Below are 25,198 nucleotides of genomic sequence, written 5' to 3'. Positions count from 1 at the left end.
CTTGGGGATGATATAGTGATTGGAGGTTGTTGCTAGTTCGATAAAAAAATTGTTTGTATGAAAAACTTGCATGTTTAATTTCCAGTAATAGTTGTAGGCTTACGACGGGGGGAATGCTGGTAGTTTAATTTTATAGTGCGTTGTTTCATTATTGTTTTTTTGTCGCTAGGTAGTGCGCCATACGTTAAGCAATTGAGGCGGTTCTCTGAGTGTAGGCCGCAACTCTAATAGGATTCCGTTTCGACGGGGCTGAGCATATGTGTTCTGCGGCTGAGCTTAGGGCGATGATTGGAATGAGAGTTCCGTCCACACATCCCACAACTTCCAGAATCCTACCGTGGTCAAAGAAGGGTTTCTTGTCTGCGGCTTTCTACTGCACCGCGGAGGGAAATCTCACCCATGCTCTTTCTTTTCCCTCAACCGTAGTGACCCTAGCGACGGCGGTAATTATGCGACTGGCTGATGGCTGGGGCAACCGAATCGATTGTTCATTCCAGACGCACTTCTGAAAACAACCCGCGGCAAAAAACGCAGTGCGCACAGCAATTTCGTCGTATTGTCAACGCCACTAAATCTTGTGGTCCGAGATATTCTAGTTCGTCACAAATCCAGCGCACTCTCTTTAGAGACAGCCTAAAATGCATTCGGAACTCTCAACTCTCCTTCCTTCACGTCGAACGTGTCGTGCCGTTGCCTCTTGCCACGTCATTGCCTTTCACCAACGCTCCCCAGCTACGCAACGAAATAATCCGACATTGGCGTCTCTGTCTCGTCGTGGCTAGAGTTACCGCATATGGTTCCCGCGTGAAGCCATATACAGCAAATCTAGCCGTCCCGGCTTGCGCGAGAGTACCCGACGGCAACGGTTGCCTTAGCAATCCTCGAGATTACGCGCGCGACCCTCGAGCCACTTCTGCGTGGTTCTGCTCGCAGCAGACGATGGGTTCGGTTACCAGATGGAAACCTGTGTGACAACACAATTCGTAGTGACGCCCATCAGACATGACGAGAACGAATAGCCGGCCAATGGCGTTCGTCAGAGCCAACCAGTTCTAAAGCAAACCGTTGCAGAATACGACCTTTGCGCCGGCAAATATTTGTCTAGATTAGATTGGCAATTTAGGTTCCGAGTTTGCAAGTGAGAATCCGCATAGTGGCTCAACCACGCTATTCTGTAGAATTCTCTGTCTTCATTAGTTTCATATTCAAGTGGAACGGGGTGCCAATGGCGCAACATGGACGTACTGAATGAAGTGTTGGCATCTATTAGTTTTCAGTCAGCCCAAATCATTTGAATTTGGAAGCCTCTTCACAAGAGGATTGTGTGCCGGATGGAAAATAACATTAAACTACTTTTGTGTTTCATAAACGAAAGCTTATCCGCATTCAAAGAGGAGTTATTCATTTTTTGGCCTTATGTTGTTTTTAGACACGTGTACATTTGAGGAAGGCTGGTGCGAGGAATGGGTAACCCAAAACTGCAGCAGACCCGCCTGCTTCAGTGTACGCAATGTCGCCAGTATGCAGCATGGACCCGTTGAAGACCACACCGTTCAAACAGGTGAGTTGTGGTGCCAGTGAATCCACACTTTGAATTCCAGTGCGTTCCTTAGATTTTAAATAACATTTTCAATTTTACATTGGTGTCCAACTCTTTTAAAAAGATGACATCGAGGAAACGCCTTGGCTTTACTCTGTGTAGGCTAAAGTAATAAAACAGTTTTATATAGGTTTGCATTATCGAAATTGTCCTGAGGAAGCAACTGGAAATGCGCTAAAGAAGGTGGAATGATTTTACATTCATACGACCAACTATTGAAAAAAGCTTGCGGCAGACAATAAAGGATCCAACATAGCGGTGAGATTAACCCACCCTATTGTTCCCGATAGCTCTTCTTCCCCTTGCCTCTCTAGGCACCCATTAGTGATAATAGAATGCATGAGAACGCCCACAAGTTCATTATTGGTTTCTTTTACATTTTATAGCTGCCGCGCAACCCGGTATACGCAATATCTTCCAGTGAAATAACTTCTTGCTAAAGGGCACGTAAGAATTGATGCCATGCACAAGGCTGCTTTTTCATTGTTTTTTTTTTTACGCCTGTAAATAAGCCGTTCCGCCTTTCATTGGAAGTCATACTTAACCGAAAGGCTCGACGTCTGTCCACAAATCTGAGCTTTCTTACGTAAAAGCTGAAGTTCTGAGTTCAGATTAGCATGCCCATTTTAACACCAAAGACAACGCAAGTTCAGGTGTAAGTAAAAGGAAAATATAGCGTTGCAGATACGCATTTAGGAGCCCAAGGATGGGGGACTCAACATTAACATCGCAAAACCAAAATGTTTAGACAAGTGCGATATCATCACTGAATTTCAAGCTCGATATCATTGCTGAAATTTGCGGCATATGGGGCTGCTGGGATTCGCAATTGGAATACAGTGATGAACTCTAGCAATAAATCAGGAAAGCAGCCGTAAACCAATTTTGTTGGTGACGAATTTCACTTTGGTCCGCCGGATTTGTCCCAATCTGGAATGATCCCGAAAGTGGTGCAATGTAAAGAGAGCGTAATTAGCGCCATTGGAGTTCCCTGCAATAACGTCCAATTAAGATGACGAGGAGGCATGTCGGTCGTACTTGAACTCTGAAAACAGCTGAGGCAAGGGAAGCAGCAAAATAAGCAGACTGGTTACACAAAAAACGACATCATCTTGATCCTTTCTGTGGATTCGAATATCGTGCAGGATTTACCAATGTAGCGCAGGGAAAGTGCCAGTGAAGTGCAGCATTGTTGTCGATTCAAATATAACCAACGAACACCAAGAACGACGCGTGCTAACAATGTCAGTGAAAGAGCGTAGAAACTGAGACCGGGGCTGCCGAAAAAAAGCGCGGCTTTAGTACAAGGGTATTAATACAGCCTGCAGATAATGAATGACACCTTGAGGCATCGAAAATCATATTCTATAGTTGAAGTAGAATGTGGGCAGAACGCCCTGTATGAAGCAAAAACAATTGAAATGTGCATTCAGCAATGCGCAGTCGCGATTGCTCTATTTGTAATCCCGAAGCCCTCCGTGATCGTAATACCTTCTACAACTTTGCATGGTATGCACGGCGTGGGCGTATTTGTTCGCCACATTCGCTGCATTCATATGGAGGAAGACCTGTAGCAGAAGCGTAGTTTAGAATGCCAATGGTTTTGCTGAGCTATGTACAGACAGGGCCAAAGAATCAATTATATATGTAATGGTACATTGTTAGATACTTTCGTCGCAGTCTTTCACACATTTCACTTTTATAACAGCAAACAGATCTGATATCACGTACATAAAATACGTCACTAAAGCAAATAATAAGCAACTACTACGTTTCTAGTGCCAATTAACAGGCATGTACTTAAGGCGTTAAATGCCCTGTTTCGATAGTTGAGCACATGTGAAGTCTGCGACCGACCCTGACAGTTGTAGCACGTAGCCACGCATGATTGAATGTGTGAATTTTTTTCGTTCTCTATTTTTATCCCTTCTTTCCTTCTGTCATCTTTTATTCCTTTACCTTTTTTTATCACAGTGTATCCAGACGGTGGTTACACTAGCTAAGTGCCCTGTGATTGCCTCTCTTCTTTTCTCCTCTCTCCTCTCCTTTAGACCGACAGCACACGAAAATAAACGTAAAAAAATACAGAAAGAGCCAGAACGCATAGTAGCTAAACAACAATCACGGCCATCTTGAAAGCGTTCAGACACGCATAGAAAAAAGCAGTGGATCAAGAACGTAAAGAAAAGGAGTGGAACAGCGGATGATAGAAGCACGTGAACAAGTACGCGTTATAATGAGTCATAGTGCCACGGTTGATCAGAAGAAGGCGCAGTTTGCTATCACAATTGATGTTTCGCCCGATAGGAGAAACTTCAATTGTGATAGCAAATTAGTAGACAGCTACACGGAGTAAGGATAGTAGTTTTATCGGCCGTATGAACTTGGACAAATTCGCTTACTAGCTGAAATAACACGCATTCTGCCAGCGCGCACAAGCAAACATGAACACATCATGCTCGATGACCGCGGACACTTGCTGTCAAAACACTGGCGTGAGCAAGCGCGACGGCAGCAGCGAGCGAAGTGACCTGCGTGCGGTCTATCGCTTCAACGGAAACTGAGCGGCGAAAGCATAGCGCGCTCAAACCTAGGAGCCCGTCGGCAGATCGCTTTCAAAATACGGCGCGCGCGACCGCCCCCGGCCACGCAAATTAAACGTACGCAGTTTCTGGCAGAGTAGAAGCCGTACCCCCTACCTTCCGCGCTGCCTTCCCGCTTTCTTCCTTTCGCGCACGAGATTTAGTCGCCAGTCCCCCTTGCGCCCGGTCACTAAATACACAGTTGGTGCCATAGCACAACGGCGCCTCCCTTCTTCCCTCCCTCCCTCCCTCTTTCCCATCACCCCACGGCATTTCGCGCGATTGAGACGCTGCTTTTACTCTCCGCCGTGCGTTTGCTCTCCGTGAAAGCGCGCGTCCCTCGTACGCTTTTACTCGCGGATACAGCACGCGGCGCGCGGCGGCGATTTGATCGCCCTTGGACTTTATATGGAACCTCACGGCGACGTCGATGGCAGAAATCCGCTTGGAGTGTCCATATAATTGCTATCACAATAAAATACCTCGAACATTAACGGTTGTCTATGACTTCCCCCGCTACTAGGGCTTGCGTGGAGTCGTCAGTGTGTCAAGCAAGTGTGCCAGTGAGTGCGAGTGGAAGTGAGTGCGAGTGCGAGTGAGTGCCAGTGAGTGTGAGTGGAAGTGAGTGCGAGTGCGCGTGAGTGCCAGTGAGTGTGAGTGGGAGTGCGAGCGAGAGTGAGTGCCAGTGAGTGTGAGTGGGAGTGCGAGCGAGAGTGAGTGCCAGTGAGTGCGAGTGAGTGCCGGCGAGTGCCGGTGAGCGTGAGTGGAGGTGAGTGTGAGTGAGTGCCAGTGAGTGGAGGTGAGTGCCAGTGAGTGTGAGTGGAAGTGAGTGTGAACGTCGTGAGTGCCTGTGTGAGTGGAGCTGAGTGGGAACGTGGCTGAGTGCTGTGAGTGTGAACGGGGTGAGTGCTTCTGGGTGTGTGGAGGTGAGTGTGAGTGCAAGTGAGTGTGAACATGAGTGAGTGGTTGTGAGTGGAAGTGAGTGTGAACGTGGTGAGTGCTTTAACGATAAGCAGAGGTGATATCGGTTCACCTTGCTTGCGGAAAAATGGAGGAACGCTGTGTGCACAAGCTCACTCGCGGTGATGACTTATCGCACTAGCAGATTGTGCACGCCAAGATAGAAACCACTCATTAAGGTCGTAATAATCCAAGGATCAGGCATGAGTGAGACAATGTATAATGAGATGAGCGGATATATTATATGGCGATCGCAATTATATGGCCACTCCAAGCGAACTTCTGCCGTGGCCATGGACGTCGTTGTGAGGTTCCGTATAAAGTCCAAACACGGTGAAATTGTCGCAGCGTGCTGGCGGTACGCTGCGCGTGCGAGTGCAAGCTTGCGAGGGTCAGCCGACAATTGCTGCTCAATCTCGCACGCGCGAGGGAAAAGGCGGGGCGGAAGCGCGCTGCTTCTGTCGTGCGTCAGGCATTGGGAGGGGGGGGGGGGGGGTCGCCTTGCTCCGGCGGCGGCCGTGTGGGTGTCGTATCTCGAAAGCAATCTGCGACGTGGAAAAAGGGCGCGCCTCCTCTTCAAAGCGGTTTGCGCCGTGAACTATGTTCAACTAGAGCCGGTAACTTCGTATGCGCAATGTTTTCGACGCTTAGTTCGCTTTGAAGCGAGAGGCGGCACGAAGGTCAATTCGCTCGCGGCTATAGCTGCGCCTCCTTACTCCAGCGTTCTGACAGAGAGTTTCCGCGGTCATCGAGCGAGATGCGTTCATGTTTACCTGTTCGCGCGTGACACCGTGCTTGTCTATTTAGTTAGTAGGCGAATGTTTACAAGTTTATACGGCCCATTAAACTACTATACTTGCTTCATATAGCTCTCTACTAATTTGCTATCGCAATCGAAGCTTCGCCTTTCGGGCGAAACTGCGACATTTTCTTTAATACACCAGGAAGGGAATAAGTGTGGGCTGGAGCGCTGATGGCAGACATATCCAAATCATGACCGGCAAATTTTGCCATGACTTCCACTGAGTGAAGACGTTAAATACCGTGTGATTTGCTACAGCTTCGCTGGTCATCCGCCTTTAGAGGGTCGAATGGCTCCTCATTTTCTTCCTGCTTCCCTCTTAAACGTACACGTACAGGCTCCTTATATAAACAGGCAGAGCGGAAGAGGGACTAGCCAAGTTAGCACAGAGTAACCGACACGCACGCTCGCATACATGGAGAAAAAGCGAAGATGCAATGATAGATACCGCTTTGTTCGCCCTTTTGTGTTTGTTTCGCCGTTAAGTGGTTGACTATGTATACGGACAGTCAATCTCTCCCACTATTTCCCGCTCTCTTGGCTCAATCCGACAGAAGGGGAGCTTAGCGAGCATGGGCGGCAAGCATGCACACGTCTGTCAATGCCAGAGAGATGGACAGCGAGAGTTTGGGGCTGACGTCAATGTTTATGTCACCATGAATAAATTGAAACGAAAACTTTAGTCGTGCTAGTTTTGCTCTTTTTTGCAGTGTTAATAAACCAGCTCTCTTTAATAATTTAGTCAATGAATCCATTAATTTGTATTTATTAAAACATAAACTTATTGCCTTCCTCTGCACCCCTTCCATTCTTGCAATGAGTTATTTTGTGTACGGAAACCAAACAATGATGGCGTGCTCCAGCACTGTTCGAACAAGCATTTTGTAGGCCATCAAGTTTTATCTGGGGGCGCAAGACGAAGGTGTCTTCTCAGAAAGAAGAGTCGGTTTAGTGCTCAGCATGTACATTGATTTCCACTTGCGGTTATTTTGTTCACATGGCTTTCCCATCGGAGAGCGTATGTTAAAGTGACACCTAAATATTTACGCAGAATTGCACAAGTGAGAGGTGTGTCATTATTAATGTAAGTAAACTCAGATATCTGTTTCTTTCTTACTGTTAGCGTTAGAGATTTTTCGGCATTTAGAATCATCTGCCACTCCTGAAGCCAAGAAAAGGCAGAATTTTGTATATGGTGATCATAACTGTGATTAATTTCGCGGCACGAAATACAATAGTCAGCGAATACACGGATGTTACCATGTAATCAGGAAGGCAAATCTTTTATGTATATTAAAAATAAACCTGGGCCCAAAACACCGCCTTGCCGCACTCCCGATGCAACAGGTCCTAAATTGGAAGCTTCGTTATGAATATACACGAATGGTGAGCGGTATAGATCGGCACAGTGACTCATGAGTACAATCACTCACACTCGCACTCATTTCAAAGGGGTGAGTGCGAGTGAGTGCCAGTGAGTGTGAGTGGAGGTGAGTGCGAGTGAGTGCCAGTGAATGTGAGTGTAAGTGAATGCGAGTGCGAGCGAGTACCAGTGAGTGTGAGTGCAGGTGAGTGCGAGTGAGTGCCAGTGATTGTGAGCGCAGGTGAGTGCGAGTGAGTGCCAGTGAATGTGAGTGTAAGTGAATGCGAGTGCGAGTGAGTGCCAGTGATTGTGAGCGCAGGTGAGTGCGAGTGAGTGCCAGTGAATGTGAGTGTAAGTGAATGCGAGTGCGAGCGAGTACCAGTGAGTGCGAGTGCAGGTGAGTGCGAGTGAGTGCCAGTGAGTGTGAGTGCAGGTGAGTGCGAGTGAGTGCCAGTGAGTGTGAGTGCAGGTGAGTGCGAGTGATTGTGAGTGCAGGTGAGTGCGAGTGAGTGCCAGTGAGTGTGAGTGCAGGTGAGTGCAAGTGTGAGTGAGTACCAGTGATTGTGAGTGCAGGTGAGTGCGAGTGCGAGTGAGTACCAGTGATTGTGAGTGCAGGTGAGTGCGAGTGCGATTGAGTGCCAGTGAGTGTGAGTGCAAGTGAGTGCGACTGCGAGTGAGGGCCAGTGAGTGTGAGTGCAGGTGAGTGCGAGTGAGTGCCTGTGAGTGTGAGCGCAGGTTAGTGCGAGTGGGTGCCAGTGAATGTGAGTGTAAGTGAGGGCGAGTGCGAGCGAGTACGAGTGATTGTGAGTGCAGGTGAGAGCGAGTGCGAGTGAGTACCAGTGATTGTGAGTGCAGGTGAGTGCGAGTGCGATTGAGTGCCAGTGAGTGCGAGTGCAGGTGAGTGCAAGTGTGAGTGAGTACCAGTGATTGTGAGTGCAGGTGAGTGCGAGTGCGAGTGAGTACCAGTGATTGTGAGTGCAGGTGAGTGCGAGTGCGATTGAGTGCCAGTGAGTGTGAGTGCAAGTGAGTGCGACTGCGAGTGAGGGCCAGTGAGTGTGAGTGCAGGTGAGTGCGAGTGAGTGCCTGTGAGTGTGAGCGCAGGTTAGTGCGAGTGGGTGCCAGTGAATGTGAGTGTAAGTGAGGGCAAGTGCGAGCGAGTACGAGTGATTGTGAGTGCAGGTGAGTGCAAGTGAGTGCCAGTGATTGTGAGTGCAGGTGAGTGCGAGTGAGTGCCAGTGAGTGTGAGTGCAGGTGAGTGCGAGTGATTGTGAGTGCAGGTGAGTGCGAGTGAGTGCCAGTGAGTGTGAGTGCAGGTGAGTGCAAGTGTGAGTGAGTACCAGTGATTGTGAGTGCAGGTGAGTGCGAGTGCGAGTGAGTACCAGTGATTGTGAGTGCAGGTGAGTGCGAGTGCGATTGAGTGCCAGTGAGTGTGAGTGCAAGTGAGTGCGAGTGCGAGTGAGTACCAGTGATTGTGAGTGCAGGTGAGTGCGAGTGCGATTGAGTGCCAGTGAGTGTGAGTGCAAGTGAGTGCGACTGCGAGTGAGTGCCAGTGAGTGTGAGTGCAGGTGAGTGCGAGTGATTGTGAGTGCAGGTGAGTGCGAGTGAGTGCCAGTGAGTGCGAGTGCAGGTGAGTGCAAGTGTGAGTGAGTACCAGTGATTGTGAGTGCACGTGAGTGCGAGTGCGAGTGAGTACCAGTGATTGTGAGTGCAGGTGAGTGCGAGTGCGATTGAGTGCCAGTGAGTGTGAGTGCAAGTGAGTGTGACTGCGAGTGAGGGCCAGTGAGTGTGAGTGCAGGTGAGTGCGAGTGAGTGCCTGTGAGTGCGAGTGCAGGTGAGTGCGAGTGAGTGCCAGTGAATGTGAGTGTAAGTGAATGCGAGTGTGAGCGAGTACCAGTGAGTGTGAGTGCAGGTGAGTGCGAGTGAGTGCCAGTGATTGTGAGTGCAGGTGAGTGCGAGTGAGTGCCAGTGAGTGTGAGTGCAGGTGAGTGCGAGTGATTGTGAGTGCAGGTGAGTGCGAGTGAGTGCCAGTGAGTGTGAGTGCAGGTGAGTGCAAGTGTGAGTGAGTACCAGTGATTGTGAGTGCAGGTGAGTGCGAGTGCGAGTGAGTACCAGTGATTGTGAGTGCGATTGAGTGCCAGTGAGTGTGAGTGCAAGTGAGTGCGACTGCGAGTGAGGGCCAGTGAGTGTGAGTGCAGGTGAGTGCGAGTGAGTGCCTGTGAGTGTGAGCGCAGGTTAGTGCGAGTGGGTGCCAGTGAATGTGAGTGTAAGTGAGGGCGAGTGCGAGCGAGTACGAGTGATTGTGAGTGCAGGTGAGAGCGAGTGCGAGTGAGTACCAGTGAGTGTGAGTGCAGGTGAGTGCGAGTGCGATTGAGTGCCAGTGAGTGCGAGTGCAGGTGAGTGCAAGTGTGAGTGAGTACCAGTGATTGTGAGTGCAGGTGAGTGCGAGTGCGAGTGAGTACCAGTGATTGTGAGTGCAGGTGAGTGCGAGTGCGATTGAGTGCCAGTGAGTGTGAGTGCAAGTGAGTGCGACTGCGAGTGAGGGCCAGTGAGTGTGAGTGCAGGTGAGTGCGAGTGAGTGCCTGTGAGTGTGAGCGCAGGTTAGTGCGAGTGGGTGCCAGTGAATGTGAGTGTAAGTGAGGGCGAGTGCGAGCGAGTACGAGTGATTGTGAGTGCAGGTGAGTGCAAGTGTGAGTGAGTACCAGTGATTGTGAGTGCAGGTGAGTGCGAGTGCGAGTGAGTACCAGTGATTGTGAGTGCAGGTGAGTGCAAGTGTGAGTGAGTACCAGTGATTGTGAGTGCAGGTGAGTGCGAGTGCGAGTGAGTACCAGTGATTGTGAGTGCAGGTGAGTGCGAGTGCGATTGAGTGCCAGTGAGTGTGAGTGCAAGTGAGTGCGACTGCGAGTGAGGGCCAGTGAGTGTGAGTGCAGGTGAGTGCGAGTGAGTGCCAGTGAGTGTGAGCGCAGGTTAGTGCGAGTGGGTGCCAGTGAATGTGAGTGTAAGTGAGGGCGAGTGCGAGCGAGTACGAGTGATTGTGAGTGCAGGTGAGAGCGAGTGCGAGTGAGTACCAGTGATTGTGAGTGCAGGTGAGTGCGAGTGCGATTGAGTGCCAGTGAGTGCGAGTGCGAGTGAGTGCCAGTGAGTGGGAGTGCAGGTGAGTGCGAGTGAGTGCCTGTGAGTGTGAGTGGAGATGAGTGCGAGTGAGTGTTTGTGAGTGTGAGTGGAGGCGAGTGCGAGTGAGCGCCAGTGATTGCGAGCGCAGGTGAGTGCGATTGAGTGCCAGTGAGTGTGAGTGCAAGTGAGTGCGAGTGCGAGTGAGTGCCAGTGAGTGTGAGTGCAGGTGAGTGCGAGTGAGTGCCAGTGATTGTGAGTGCAGGTGAGTGCGAGTGAGTGCCGGTGAGTGTGAGTGCAGGTGAGTGCGAGTGCGTGTGAGTACCAGTGACTGTTAGTGCAGGTGAGTGCGAGTGCGAGTGAGTACCAGTGACTGTGAGTGCAGGTGAGTGCGAGTGCGATTGAGTGCCAGTGAGTGTGAGTGCAAGTGAGTGCGAGTGCGAGTGAGTGCCAGTGAGTGTGAGTGCAGGTGAGTGCGAGTGAGTGCCTGTGAGTGTGAGTGGAGATGAGTGCGAGTGAGTGTTTGTGAGTGTGAGTGGAGGCGAGTGCGAGTGAGCGCCAGTGATTGCGAGCGCAGGTGAGTGCGATTGAGTGCCAGTGAGTGTGAGTGCAAGTGAGTGCGAGTGCGAGTGAGTGCCAGTGAGTGTGAGTGCAGGTGAGTGCGAGTGAGTGCCAGTGATTGTGAGTGCAGGTGAGTGCGAGTGAGTGCCAGTGAGTGTGAGTGCAGGTGAGTGCGAGTGCGAATGAGTACCAGTGATTGTTAGTGCAGGTGAGTGCGAGTGCGAGTGAGTACCAGTGACTGTGAGTGCAGGTGAGTGCGAGCGCGCTTGAGTGCCAGTGAGTGTGAGTGCAAGTGAGTGCGAGTGCGAGTGAGTGTGAGTGCAGGTGAGTGCGAGTGAGTGCCTGTGAGTGTGAGTGGAGATGAGTGCGAGTGAGTGTCTCTGAGTGTGAGTGGAGGCGAGTGCGAGTGAGCGCCAGTGAGTGTGAGTGGAAGTGAGTGCGAGTGAGTGCTGTGAGTGTGAGTGGAGGTGAGTGTGAACGTGAGTGAGTGCGGGGCCTGGAAAAAATTATGGTGAGTGAGTGTTCTCCAACACTGCCGACCTATGCAAGCAACAGCAAGCGTAACTCATGGGAGCCTACCACGATTTTTCTCAAATAAAAAGCCAACCGTTTCTTGTGTGCGTCAGTTTCTTCTTCTCACGCTCACTTCATCTCACGCTTCCCAGCAGCTGTAGCTTCATCATCATCATCAGCCTATATTTATGTCCACTACAGGACGAAGGCCTCTCCCTGCGATCTCCAATTACCCCTGTCTTGCGCAAGCGTATTCCAACTTGCGCCTGCGAATTTCCTAACTTCATCATCCCACCTGGTTTTCTGCCGTCCTCGACTGCGCTTCCCTTCTCTTGGTAGCTGCAGCTTATGTAACCGCAATGTTTACCGGGAAACGCTGGCGACCAGCGTTATGCACAAGGGCGATCTTTCTGTTAGAAACGAGGCCTCTTGTGTGAGCCGATCCTCGAGATTTTACACAGCCATGCCAGTAAAAAAGAAAGATAATTTGCAGGTTTCTGTTATTGTTGCGCACTTTTAATATTTCAATCTGAGAAGATTTAACATAACCGGCATGTGCAGTCGATGTTTTGTTTCATGACATTTGTTTGTGGGATAACATTCTCGACATTCCGAGTGATAACTTTGTCAAGAATGCAAGACAAGGTATGAGCAACTTTAGCGATAGAATTGTGTGGCCATATAACCCGCATATACCGCATGTCATATAGCAAGGCGGGGCATATGCATATACCCCAATATAATATTTCTGTTTGTCGACACCGGCACCGACACAATACATTGCCGACACCAACACCAGACTTTCTGCAACACGAGGCCTTTAACGCTGTCGCGTTAATACTACTGCTGTTTGCAAACGAGTTCATTCTCCAATTTGTTGCGATGATTTTTTTCGTATGTCTTTATCGCCAAAGTTATCAAATCAATATGTTATTAGGCACCTTCCTGAATACAGTTTCCCATCAGTGTCTATGAGGGATTCAGAAAGTTTACAACTGGCATGTTCCTGCCATGCTTAATATATCGTGAGATGTTGTTCCTTACTTCAATAAGAAACACCTCGCGAAAGTTTAAGTTAGATTCCTATTCAAACCTAAAGCAAGTCTGTGAAAGGTAGTGCGGTGCGATCATTTCATTTTAATCTTCTTGATCACGCTTTGAAGGGAGTCTCATTTATGTAAATTAAAAATTAAGATAGCTGTTATTTTGGTTTAGCCAATTCCTGAGTATATGTATTTATAAAATCTGCTGGGTAGTGCCAATTTGTTTTTAAGGGGACACTAAACCAAACATTAAATAAATTTTGACTGATAAAGTATTCTCTGAAAACTCTGTTGACGTAAATTTCACAAAAGGTCAATTACAAGAAGCGACAACGAAGCTCAAAGTTTCATTTTATTTTTTATTTCGTGCCGCAAACCCGACGTCGGTACGTCAGTGTGGTCAGGAATTTCAAGGTATCTTTTCGTATTTCGGCCACGTTGATTAAAAAAAAGAAACCAAACAACAAAGAACACTTCGTGAAACTTGCCCCATTCAGTCTTTGGCTCCTTTAGAACACAGTGTGCATCAATATTTACCGCTAAGTGACTAACTGGGCCCTAGCAGATGCTGCCTAAATTCATGACGTAACGGTGAGCTGTTGCGGGAACAAGACGGCGTCGGCACCAGTCTCTTGTGCTTTGCGTTTTTCCTGGCTCGCCGAGTGAATTTTCGTGGTAAGAGTGGTGTCCTTTTGGTATTGCGGAAGAGGGATTTACTCACACAGCACAAAAATTTTTCTCTACAGTGTTCCTTTGTGCCCTAATTGAGTTCTGATAATCCCTTTTGCCATCGTCTTTCTTTCGTACGCATATAGACCAAGGTTCGTGCGCCTACGCAACTGCCGGCCGTGGCATGGGTGGACCCACCATAATTTCACGCCGGTCTACGGGGCCGCTGTGCTTTACCGCCTGGTACCACCAGTCCGGTACGGCGCACCATGCCGCACAATTCTATGCGGCCGGCGCCGATAGCGTGCGCCGTGAGTTCTACGCAACTCAGCGGGAGATGGCCGGGCGCTGGCAGCGGGTGAGGTACTCGGAGGAGCGGAACGGTTCAATCGAGGTTGGTACAGACCTGTTACATACAAAATCGATTAGATTTTTTGTTACTTCCCCGGTTTTTAGTGGTTGGCAGACGACGACCTAGCTCGGTGAAAAATGGAGAGCGTAAGAGACTTTCCATTTAGGTGTCCGCATATACATTACATTGTAATGAAGCGGTGGCCATTACCATCAACCTACCTTGGGTACGCCAGCAACGGCTTCCAGAAACTGTGTTCTGCCATCATTGGTACCGTGTTTCAAGAGAAGAACACGCAGCAGAGTAAACGAAAAACTATCGCTGACTTTGACAATAATCTTCGTAGGTTTCTGTCGGATAAAAAAAATGCAGTCTCTTGCTCCAATGGTTTCTGTGTAGCGCACCGATTTAAAGAACAACCCCGATCAGGACGCCTTTCACAAAAAGTTTATTACTTAAACGAAAAAGAACTCGATAACAGCGAGAAGCGTTTTACGGTTGCCGAGGCCAGCCGTGGGTGGCCCACTAATTGTCCGAAAGACTGCATTATTGCGCAAGATGTATTAGCGAGAGGAGTAGGCAGCCAATGGGTGCGATTTCTTATCAGGTAACAATATAAGCTCAAATGCACAAAGAGGACATTGAAAGCGTAGGTATAAAGCCAACTAAACAGGCGCTACACACAATATTTTAGAAGGCTGGCAAACCTTGCCTAGCCACTGTATTCATTTCTGCACGTACGACACACTCACACAATCGGATAACTAAAAAAAAACATATTAGAAAAACGTAGTTGATAAATCAGTGAACTCACAATCATTTCTATAAATTAGCATTCGCAGTATAAAAATACAAGTAGTTTCGCTTATAGCGGAACTTGAATCATTGATAATAGGTATGTTTATATTAAATGGAAAAGAAAATGTAAGCCGCCGGCAAAATTAGTTGGCTGTCGGTAAAACACAAACGCGCAAACTCTCCCATGACTTGTGCGGTGCTTTGCCATGCAAGTGAGCTCTAAGCCAATTCGGGAAACGGTAGCGCCTGTGTGTGTGTACACGTATTTTGGAGGCAATAGCCAGCCATAACCCCATGCGACATATCTGATGCACAATGCTGCGGCATTTCCCAGTGCCCCTTTGAGCGCAGCACTCATTTTATCAATTGGTAAAGATGTTTTTCAGCGATGCTGTCTAATGGCTAGGATCCGGCAGTTGATGGCGCCCGCGCGGAAAAACCCTCGCCTAAAACTGTTGCCAAAAAAGTGAGAACGGAAGAGCCAACAACCAAAGCAAACGCATATCGCCGCTTGCGTCGGAGTTCGGTTTAATGGCCCCCTATGTCATAAACGATGTATTTCTGTGAGCGCGTGACGTAGTGCTTGGCGTAGTGTGCGCCTGATAAGGCCATCAAGGGGAAAGGGTTGGCGCCCCTTGGCGCAACCGCTCGAATGTGTTCTTTCCACTGTTCACGCGTTCGTCAACGTCTTCTTCCTCAGCTGGCTCCGTTGCCGTTCATCATTCCAGCGTAGAATTTCACTTCTTTTCTGTCGTCGTAATGGGGAGGCCGCGATTACTGGGGTAAGAGCCATTGCTTAAGGGGGTATGTCCGTCTTACGTGACGGACAGATTGGATAACAGAGGTGATACGCGACGGTTTGTGCCTACTTATCGTCACGATGACCACAGATCAGGATAATAAATATGTTCGTACCGTTGTTCAAAATTCTGTGTCACCTCTGTGTCGTGCGCTAAACAGCTTCGCTGGTCCCCCCACCTTGACATCGTGGAATGGCTCAGGATTTTTTTTCCTGTCGCATAGTACTTTTGTCTGCTTCCTAACACGCTCCAACTCGGATCGAAACAACGTGGAGCACACTATAGAGTGAAGACAGAGAAACCGTGGCTGAGACAAACAGGAAGCACTCGCCAGAGGAGCTCTCTGGTAATCTTTGATCGTGCGATCGAATCCCGGCCGCGGCGGCCGCATTTCGATGGAGGCGAAATGCAAAAACGCCCGTGTGCTTGCGTTGTAGTGCACGTTAAAGAACCCCAGGTGGTCAAAATTAATCCGGAGCCCTCCACTACGGCGTGCCTCATAATCAGAACTGGTTTTGGCACGTAAAACCCCAGAAAGAAGAAGAACAATCTTTGTTCGCTGAGTCATTGTCATTTTTGCTGAGTCATGCTCATGACTATGAATTCTACCAGTATACTGTAGTGTTTCCTTCACTTAGTACCTCCGTCCCAGCCCATTTCAGTGGTTTTTGAGTATTATTATTTTTCGCTGGGTCATTGTCTTAACCTACATGACACGCATCTCATGACATTTATGTCATGACCTATCCTTATGTTAATCATACACTCCTGATATACTATACCAATTTTGCTACTTACCAAGTTAACGAAACGACCATGAGAGCACCAAGACGTAGGCGGCTGTTTCATAACCTACATGGCACGCATGCCATGACATTCATGTCATGACATACCATTTATGTTGGTCATATACTCCTGTCATAGTATGCCAATATTGGTACATGCCAAGTTAACCAAACGACCATGAGAGCACAAAGTCGTAGACGGCAAGATAGATAGATAGATAGATAGATAGATAGATAGATAGATAGATAGATAGATAGATAGATAGATAGATTGGTAGTATCTACCGATCTATCTATCTAAGTAGCAAATGTACGTCGAGAAATGCTACGCATTTAATATTTCCACTGACCCTATCTGACAGGGAACTTAGATTCTTGGAATGTGCTGGCATGTGCAGCAGTCAATCGTGATTGTTAGTTTTAAGTGCGAAGCATTTCTTGGCGAACATTTGCTACTTTGACAGTATCGATCTATCTATCCATCTAGCCGCCTACGACTTTGTGCTCTCATGGTCGTTTCGTTAACATGGTATGTAGCAAAATTGGCATACTATGACAAGAGCATATGATGAACGTAAATGATATGTCATGACATGAATATCATGACATGCGTGTCATGTAGGTCATGAAACAGCCGCCTACGTCATGGTGCTCTCATGGTCGTTTCGTTAACTTGGTAGGCACCAATATTGGCATAGTATGACAGGAGTGCCTGAGGAACATAAGTGATAGCTCATGACATAAATGTCATGACATGCCTGTCATGTAGGTCAAAAAATATTAACACTCAAAAACCACTGAAATGGGTTCGGACGTGGGTACTAAGTGAAGGAGAATACTACAGGATGCTGATAGAAGTTATAGTATGACTCAGCATAAATGACAATGACTCAGCAAAAAAACATAACACTCAAAAGCCACTGAAATGGGTTCTGACGTAGATACTAAGTGAAGGAAACACTAAAAAATGGTGGTAGAAGTCATGACCATGACTGAGCAAAAAGGACAATGACTCAGCGAAAAAAGCATTAACACTCAAAAACCACTGAAATGGGTTCAGACGTTGGTAATAAGTGATGGAAACACTTAAGGATGATGGTACAAGTCATAGTCATGACTATGACTCAGGAAAATGACAATGACTCAGCGAAAAAGAATAACACTCGAAAACCACTGAAGTCGGTTCGGACGTGGGCACTAAGTGAAGCAAACACTAAACTATTCTGGTAGAAGTCAGTCATGACAATGACTCAGCAAAATGAGAATGACTCACCGAAAAAAATTAAGACTCGAAAACCAATGGAATGGGTTCGGATGTGGTAGTAAGTGAAGGAAAAGGCTAAAGTTTGATGGTCGAAGTCATAGTCATGAGCATGACTAAGGATATCGCCTTAAGGTCTCTTAGGTGTAGTTAAAGGGATTCCTGAGGACTCATGAGATTCATGTCATGAGATGCGAGTCATGTAGGCTATGAAGGAGCCTCCTACACCTTTGTGCTCTCATGGTCGTTTTGGTAACATCGTAGGCTCCCCGCACACTGCTTCGCATAACATCGATTCCCACAGGGCTTGAGATGTGCCGGCTTTTTTTTTCTCTTAGCGCTCTTTTGGCTTCTGTTTTTTTCTTTCCTTGTCCGTGGCAATATTTCTTTTTCTTTTTGTGTGTTCCGGGTTATGCATATATAAAGCATGTATGTCAATAAAATAATCAGTTGGAAGTGAGCGCTTCTCCGTGTCTGCTATTCGTCCCCGTGTTTCTTCTCGCACTGTGTATGTCACAATGTAAAGATTCCGGCTCCATCAATCTTTGGTTTTTTTTTTCACCACTACCCTAAACGTCCTTTGTTTATCTCGACTGCCTATCGGTTATTCCTTCAGTCCACGTTGAATCCCAACGCCTCTTGAAGGTGAATGTTACCTAATGGTCTCGCTTGGTGTCCATCCTCGCATTCGATTAGAATGCTGTGTGCTATCAGGCCAGACGGCGTGGCTCCTCTGTGCAGGCAGCCATGACATGTTTATGTGCAGTGAAAAAAAAATACCGAAGAGCAAGTTCTCGAAGAGCGATTGACCAAAACAAGCGAATTGCAGGAAACTTCTTGAACAGAAAAAATAGGTAAAAATGATCAACCTAATGAAAAAATTATGGCACACAATGCGGTAACAGCGTCTGGGCAGCACCAGAGAAGGCGATCACGTCGTCGATGGGCACAAGCTGCAGGTCGAAACGACAGCTCCCTGTCCCAAATTGCAGAGGTTCAGCAGAAGCTGTTTAAATTGGCATTGCTTGATCTTTCCTCGACATTCGTTCAAGTGAGCATCGCAAACTCGGCATCGAATGGCTCGCTTGCCGCCACCGACACGGGCCGCGGATTGTGAGAGCCAGCAACACCGAGTCATCCCCACCGTGCTCTGCCATCAAAACCATGTTGTAGCAAATAATCGACGCCCTGCAGGTGCTACTCCCCGGTTTTATGTACGCCAGTTGCGCTTAAAACGGCTATAATATGCAGGCTATAGACAGTCTCATGGCTACACTGTACTAATCCCGACCTCTTCCCGCGAAGATCCATATGCCGTAAGGCATGCCCGTATGCTTTCCTCGGAAACAGTATATAGTGCACAGCTCTCATGATCATAAACTTCACAAGGTCACCCTCCTTCCTCTTCACATCATATATCTGTTATTTCTACAAAACCCTTCTCTAGCATGCGGTGGCAAGACAGAGGCACTTCACTCAGGCTGAACTCTCTTTACCTTCCTGGCATGAAAATTCTCTCTCTCTTTCTCTCCTGAAATTTTCCAGCAAGATTGCAATTTATCGCTAGGATTGTTTCATATAACACTTGGCACTACTAAGCACCTTGTTTATCAAACAAAAATTACGAAGCTTCCTTCGTATGCACCTTTCTTGGTGTCCACATCCACCATCCCCAGAAATTAGAGAAAGCTAATCTTGAAAGACATGCTTTACAGTACTGCGGGCGCCGGAAGTGACAAGGAAACGTCGTAGCCGTCATGTTTTTGTCATTATGCACGAAGACAAAGGCTATATCACATTTCTTTTTGTTAGCAAACCCGGCAAGTAACAATGACAAACAAGGCAAGTAACTGTTTGACGTTTTTTACTAACCTTTCCGGACCATTAAGTATCATCGTATAGTACTCACAGGAAACGCACTGTCGAAGGCGTTCACAGTCGATTGCCGGAACGTTGGGCCCAGCGATATTGTTTCCCGTACCACTCTTTATCGATCTTATACTGCCCCATTAGAGCAATAGCAAAGCCTCAGTAGAGCACAATATTTTTACAGCGAAGCTGTTAAAAGCTCACTCTTCGATAGACGCGTCCGGCAATAGAAAAAAAAACTCTCATTGGCCGTATGCTGCATGTGCGAGTGAAAGCCCGCGAGGGCAATGCACGCGCGCTTTCACGGGGAGCGAACGCACGGCGGAGATCAAACGCGACTTCCCAGTGGTAGGGGAGCGGTGGGCGAGAAGGGCATCAAGGCACCCTAGACAGTGCGTGTGCGTGCCCACTCTCCCACTGCGGCGCATGTAGCCAGCGTTTTGACAGCGGTTGTGTGCGGTCACACAAACAATGCGCACAACTGTTGGCGACGGCGTTTTGCCCGCGTCCGCACCGAACGCGCGCGGCGGTGGTGACGTGTTTATGAAGAACGTGCCAAGTGAAAGAGAGAGAGATAGAAAAACGTGGTGGCAAAGGCAGGGAGGTTAACCCGAAAGTATTCTGGTTTGCTACCCTGCACTGGTGTAGGGGGAAGGGTTAATGACAGGCGGAGAGAATAGGGAAGAGAAAAAGCAGTCACGAAAAAAATTCAAGGAATAAAAAAAAGAGGGGTTGGAAATGTCTGTGAGAACTATAGTCTGTCAGATAGTCCACTCGATCGCAAAAACTTCAAGAGTGCCTTGACTGACTTGTTGTGTAACGACTGTATAGGCCGGCGTTCCAGGACTGTCTGCTCCGAAAGCGGGCGGTCGTCAAGACGTGCCAGCGCGGTCGCGAGTGACTGCCTATGTGCGCTGTATTGGGGACAGTGACAAAGTACGTGCTCGATTGTTTCCTCGTCGCCGCAGTGGTCACACGCAGCACTATCCTCCCATCCGATGCGGAAAGCAAACGACTTTGTAAATGCGACACCAAGCCACAATCGGCAAAGTACCGTTGTTTCGGGTCGGGATAGTCCAGGTGGAGGTCGAAGTCGAATACAGGGGTCCAGTCGAAGAACGTGCCAACCGTTGCCGTACACTCTATGGCTCTGTACCGTAGCAACCATAAGGCCATGGTCCATGTGGTCACTAAATAAATAAAAACCACCGGGTCATAAGCATTTCACATTCTTTGATAGTTCAAATAACCAATTACACCATCACATCTTAATAGTCATAATTGGAAATACATAACTCCCACCATAGTACAGCTTCACTGGTCTTCCATCTCAACCGCAGTGGAAGGGCTGAAAGTTTTTGTATTATGTTGTATTTCCTTTTTTATTTTGGGGAATCACTGAGCTCACTTTAAACTTTAAATAAAGTTTCCTGGTTTCGAACTTCATCACCGAAAATATTGTGCCACCTCTCTTATCGCCCTCGTCTGCCTGCGCGTCAAGTCCTTCATAAATTCAGCAGCCAACTCGCTCGCGCTGATGTTATTCGTAACTGAAACATTGTTTGCCTAGGCTCTGACGATAGCAACATCGAGATGTGTTTCGCCTGTGATGTTTAAATCGTAAATGTAATTGGTTTTCAGATACAGATTTACTACTTCGTCAGAGACTCTTTTGAAGAAGCTACTTTTGCCGTTGATGACCTGACATTGGAGAGCGGAGAGTGCCCACAAGGTAATAACAGGCTGATCATACAACGCAGATTTTCAATGCCAAGTCAAATGAGTTATTTTCCTGCGGTGGTATACTGGCTATATTTATTATGCGCCAGTGGAAATTCCGCACTCATAATTTGTCATACAAAGGCGGTGAATAAATCGAAGCTAACATGGATAAAATTGCTATTTGAGAGCGCCAACCCTTACCATTGCCTTTAGCTTCGTACTTCTGTTCAAGCGAACCTCGTCTCACCGTGCCTCCCTCGACAAATATCAAATATCCCCTTCGTACACCAATATCACTGCATTATAGTCTGATTACGTGAATTCACATGAACAGCTATTAACATATTTACAGAAAAAAGTATAAACATTGCATGACAATCAAGTTATGACATCTGCGGTGCAATAACTATACATTGAATGACAAGTTGTCACCAGTGCGATTCATACCTACAAAAATTGCACTAGGTTACACGTTGCCTTGTGTTAAAGTAAAGAGATTGTCAGCATCGCATTTAGTTTTATTAGCATTAGAAAAATCTTTGTTTCACATAAATCTCATAGTTTGTGTGAAATCAGAACATTCCTTCATATGTGTTTGCCTTAACCGTCGCGTATAATGCAAGAGGCTTCCTGAATACTTCCGAACATAACTATAGCTTGTTGTCGCTAGTAAAACAAAGGTACCTTCCTTACACGCAGAACCCCAGATGTGGGAAAAAGCAATATAAAAATTAAAAATTTGCATTTAAATGCGTTGCGACCTGTCTTATTTTAAAGGGCGGTCCTAGACGCTAGAACATATAGCAAGTTACCGCATAGTGTTCCTTTAAAGATCTTGAGAAAACTAAAACACAGCGTCTTTTAACAGGTATAGAAAATAATAGAATAATTCATATGTTGTTCGTACTAACGTGTGTCTTTACAGACACTCACTTTACCGAACCACAAACAGATATGTTTTAGATCACTGAGTTCAAATACAGCGGTATTCTCTACCAGGGGGTACCTGCGTAGTATTCCGGAGAAGAGAAGTAAATATCACGGAAGAAACTGTTTTGGTCCCTGGCGAGCTATGCACTTCATCCCAACTGCTTGAGGCCTTGTTTTCGTGTAGTTTTAATCATTGAATGTATTGCAGAACCAACGAACGGTTCCTGCAGTTTCGACTGGGGCGACACCTGCGGCTATGATCTTGGAAAGGGAGAAAATAAATGGAAACTTGAAGGCAGTCTGCGGGAGAGCTTCTTCCTACCGGACTACTCAACAGGCACTTATCACGGTGAGCGCACGACATTATGTAGCGTTAGCATGAGAGTAGGTTACAAGAAGTATTTTTTGTCATTGTATTTGCATTTATTCGCGGTTGATTTACTTGTTGTTAGGCGTGAACATTTTTTCTATGCCACGACTCTTGTCTTGCTTCTTTTGCTATCGGGAACAAAGGCCATGGTCGTATTGTGGATGTCTAAGTACACGCGTCTTCTTGTGTCATTCCTTGTTGGGTCACCGTTAATCACTGCAAGCCTCTGTCATGCTGAGAACTCACTTCTTGTTCGAATGCTGGGCTAAGAGTCAATGAAAATTAGTCGTGATTGCTTTGAGCAGAATAAGCATTAGTTGTGAACTGAGCACAACCCTGAAAGCACGACCGGCAAAGCTACATCGACTTCGCCCACATCTGCCTCGCAATCGCGATGCATTCAAAATACAATGCAGCTCAGCTACTAAACGTTTCACGTGTCTAATACACCATCGTAAGATTGCAATACAGAATGTTACTGCCATAATGCGACCCGGCGGCACAAAGAAAACACGAAAACAGTATCAAGGGCCGGCTCCGCCATTGATGAGCTTTGCAGTAGACAATCTACTACCCCCCCCCCCCCCCTTGTTGGCACAGTTTTACCGAAACATCTTAGCCACAACGTTCCGCAACAAATTTCAAAATGTATTTGGCATGTGTAATCACCTTGATTTCCATGAACGTTATCACGTACAGTAACAACTTATCCTTGAGTGATTTCCTTTCAGAGTGGAATTTGCAGGTTGGGTATGGTAATAACTTTCGCACACCATACTGGGCACAAAAATTTACGATAGAAATACATAAGCAAAAGCGAATAAATGTCATAGGTTCCGGTCAAAAAGTAGAGAATTACAGCGGTTTATTCGTCCAATATGCGCACCATCAGCATAAATGGAAACACCAAACGCAATTGACTACTCAGACCCCTATTACGCACAATTACACATACAACTGCGATGTGTAATCGCTTTGTAGCCAGTTATTAAGCACGGATTAGCGCTGTTTACGTTTCCGAGCCTCAATGAAAACACTTACAAATTCCGGTGAATGTGAAAGCAAAAAGTATTCAAGTGGTATCGAAATTACTCACGTTTGAATTTATGCTTACAGTATATTAGCCCATTAGTGCAAATGCGTCCCTTTTTCGTGTCACGTCTGCCCATGTTATTTTGCACAACTCGCATTACTCTAGATAAGCTAAGGCATTCGAGCTTAAAATTTGCGTAACGGAGATCTCATGCAATGGTTGAAATTTTTGAAAATTTAGGGAACAGAATTGCGTGAATGAGACTGTCAAAGTGGGCAACGCACATCGCTAGCAAGTCCCTAAAGCTTCGTACTGTTGCTGTCAGGAGCAGCTTTGAAACATAGTCATCGTCTTTGAAATTACAATAAATGAACAGTGCTCCAGTTACCTCTATATTCTAGCTGATGATGTGAGAATTTATGCCAATTTCCAGTTTCTGTCTCTATTACTAACTAGACTACAGTAAAATGGGTGGCTTTTTCGCTTGAACAAAAAATTTGTAAACTGCTATCAAGGCATTGCGAAGAGGCAAATTGAACTCTGTTGGTCGTTTCCGTCAAGTGAATGTCAAAGTTCTCATTTCTGTGTGAACCTAGCTCCTTCAAAAGCTGGTGCTAGTGCTCTGCTCTATCATTGGTAGTCCTCTGCATTGGAGGTGCCTATGAGGAAGAAAATTTATCATAAAAGAACTCTACAAACGTTATCCCAAATTTCAGTATTCTATTAATGTGTCGCTACGTCTTACCAAACATGGATATTCTTCAACAAATATGATTTAAGCAGTCGCGGAATAAACTGAGACAATAACGATTTTCCACTGCGCGCATGGATTTCGTCATGACGAAAACCAGAGTACAGCGCAGATACCATTTATCAGGTTCAACCATGCTACTATCATATCCCATTTCTTCTCTAAGAAAATATATTTCTCTAAGTTGGATGGCAATATAAAATAAAGGCGGTGCTGACTTTAAACATTAGTTGTCCAATTATAACTGTCCACTACTCCTGAGGCTTAAAAGGAAACACATTTCATTAGTAGGCTAAATACAATTACCTCTGTAGAAATAATTATTGAACGCGATTTTCTCAGCGAAGAGCTGTGACCCTAGCATTAGGCGCATGCGCTATCTTTCAAGTTTCTTATAAGAAACAGAAAAAGTATCGGTGAGACCTGCCCTCCCTTCGTCCTTCGTTATGCTGCGTGGTGAGGGAGAAGGCACAGACATGAAGTGTTGGCTCTTCCTACTGCCGAATGTGTAGCCGCCTATGAAAAGTCCGCTAAGAGCGTATCTTCAGCAACCAACAAATTATATGGCGATATGGATTCTCCTACCGGCCTTATTAGTTTCGTTTAGAATTACACATTGGGTAATCTGCAACATCCGTAGTTATCAGCCTGACGCTGCAAACTGTTACGCTCATATTATGAATCAGTTTATTTTGGCTTTGGGGGACTGTGGTTCAGAAGAAAAAAAATGGAGGGATGGGAACTTCCGTTACCAATATATTTTGACTCATGTTAACTTGAAAAGAGCCCCTGGCTGTTTGCAAGGTGATCTTGCGGATACATGTGTTCATTACATCATTGATTGCATCAACTTCCGAATACACAACGAAGTTGGAGAGAGCAAGGAATATGGTCACTCTAGAGCATGGGTTCTCAAAGCGGGTTCCGCAGGCCCCTCCTCGGGGCTCCGCGAGGCACTGATAAATATTCCCTGGTTCCGCGCTCGCCAAGTCTGTGTTGCCATAGTCATCAGCGAAAATCGTACGGGGCAGCAACACCGGAAGGCTTCGTGCGTAATTGTGCCTTTAAAGCCTTTATTCTTGCGTTTATCGCCGCGCATAACACAGCGTTAGCGACTGGCCACGTGCCTTCATGATTGCGCAGTCGCCATGCATGATCGCGTCAACACCCACCACGGTTTTGTCTGGAGCGGTTGCGGCAAGCAGTAGTTTCGTTTTGACTCAGTGCACGCGTCGGCCGCGTGCCTTCAAAAATGCGCAGTCGCCATCTATCATTACGGAGATACCGACCGCGGCTTCGTCTGTAGTTGTTGGAGCAAACGGTAGT

At 47.0% G+C, this 25,198-nt stretch overlaps 1 protein-coding gene across 1 annotated transcript in view; it reads left to right on the top strand.

Annotated features, from left to right (window-relative positions):
• The window catches only part of LOC119448917 (MAM and LDL-receptor class A domain-containing protein 1-like), a 265,378-nt gene that overhangs the window by 75,766 nt on the left and 164,414 nt on the right, over positions 1-25,198 (top strand). Inside the window, exons 4-5 of the mRNA XM_049666561.1 lie at positions 20,708-20,798; positions 21,927-22,067. Coding sequence (XP_049522518.1) covers positions 20,708-20,798; positions 21,927-22,067 — 232 coding nt within the window. The remainder of the gene's footprint in view (positions 1-20,707; positions 20,799-21,926; positions 22,068-25,198) is intronic.

The sequence above is a fragment of the Dermacentor silvarum genome, chromosome 4 (genome assembly GCF_013339745.2).
Source record: "Dermacentor silvarum isolate Dsil-2018 chromosome 4, BIME_Dsil_1.4, whole genome shotgun sequence".
NCBI classification, from domain to species: domain Eukaryota; kingdom Metazoa; phylum Arthropoda; class Arachnida; order Ixodida; family Ixodidae; genus Dermacentor; species Dermacentor silvarum.
This window is presented reverse-complemented; position numbering and strand designations above follow the sequence as displayed.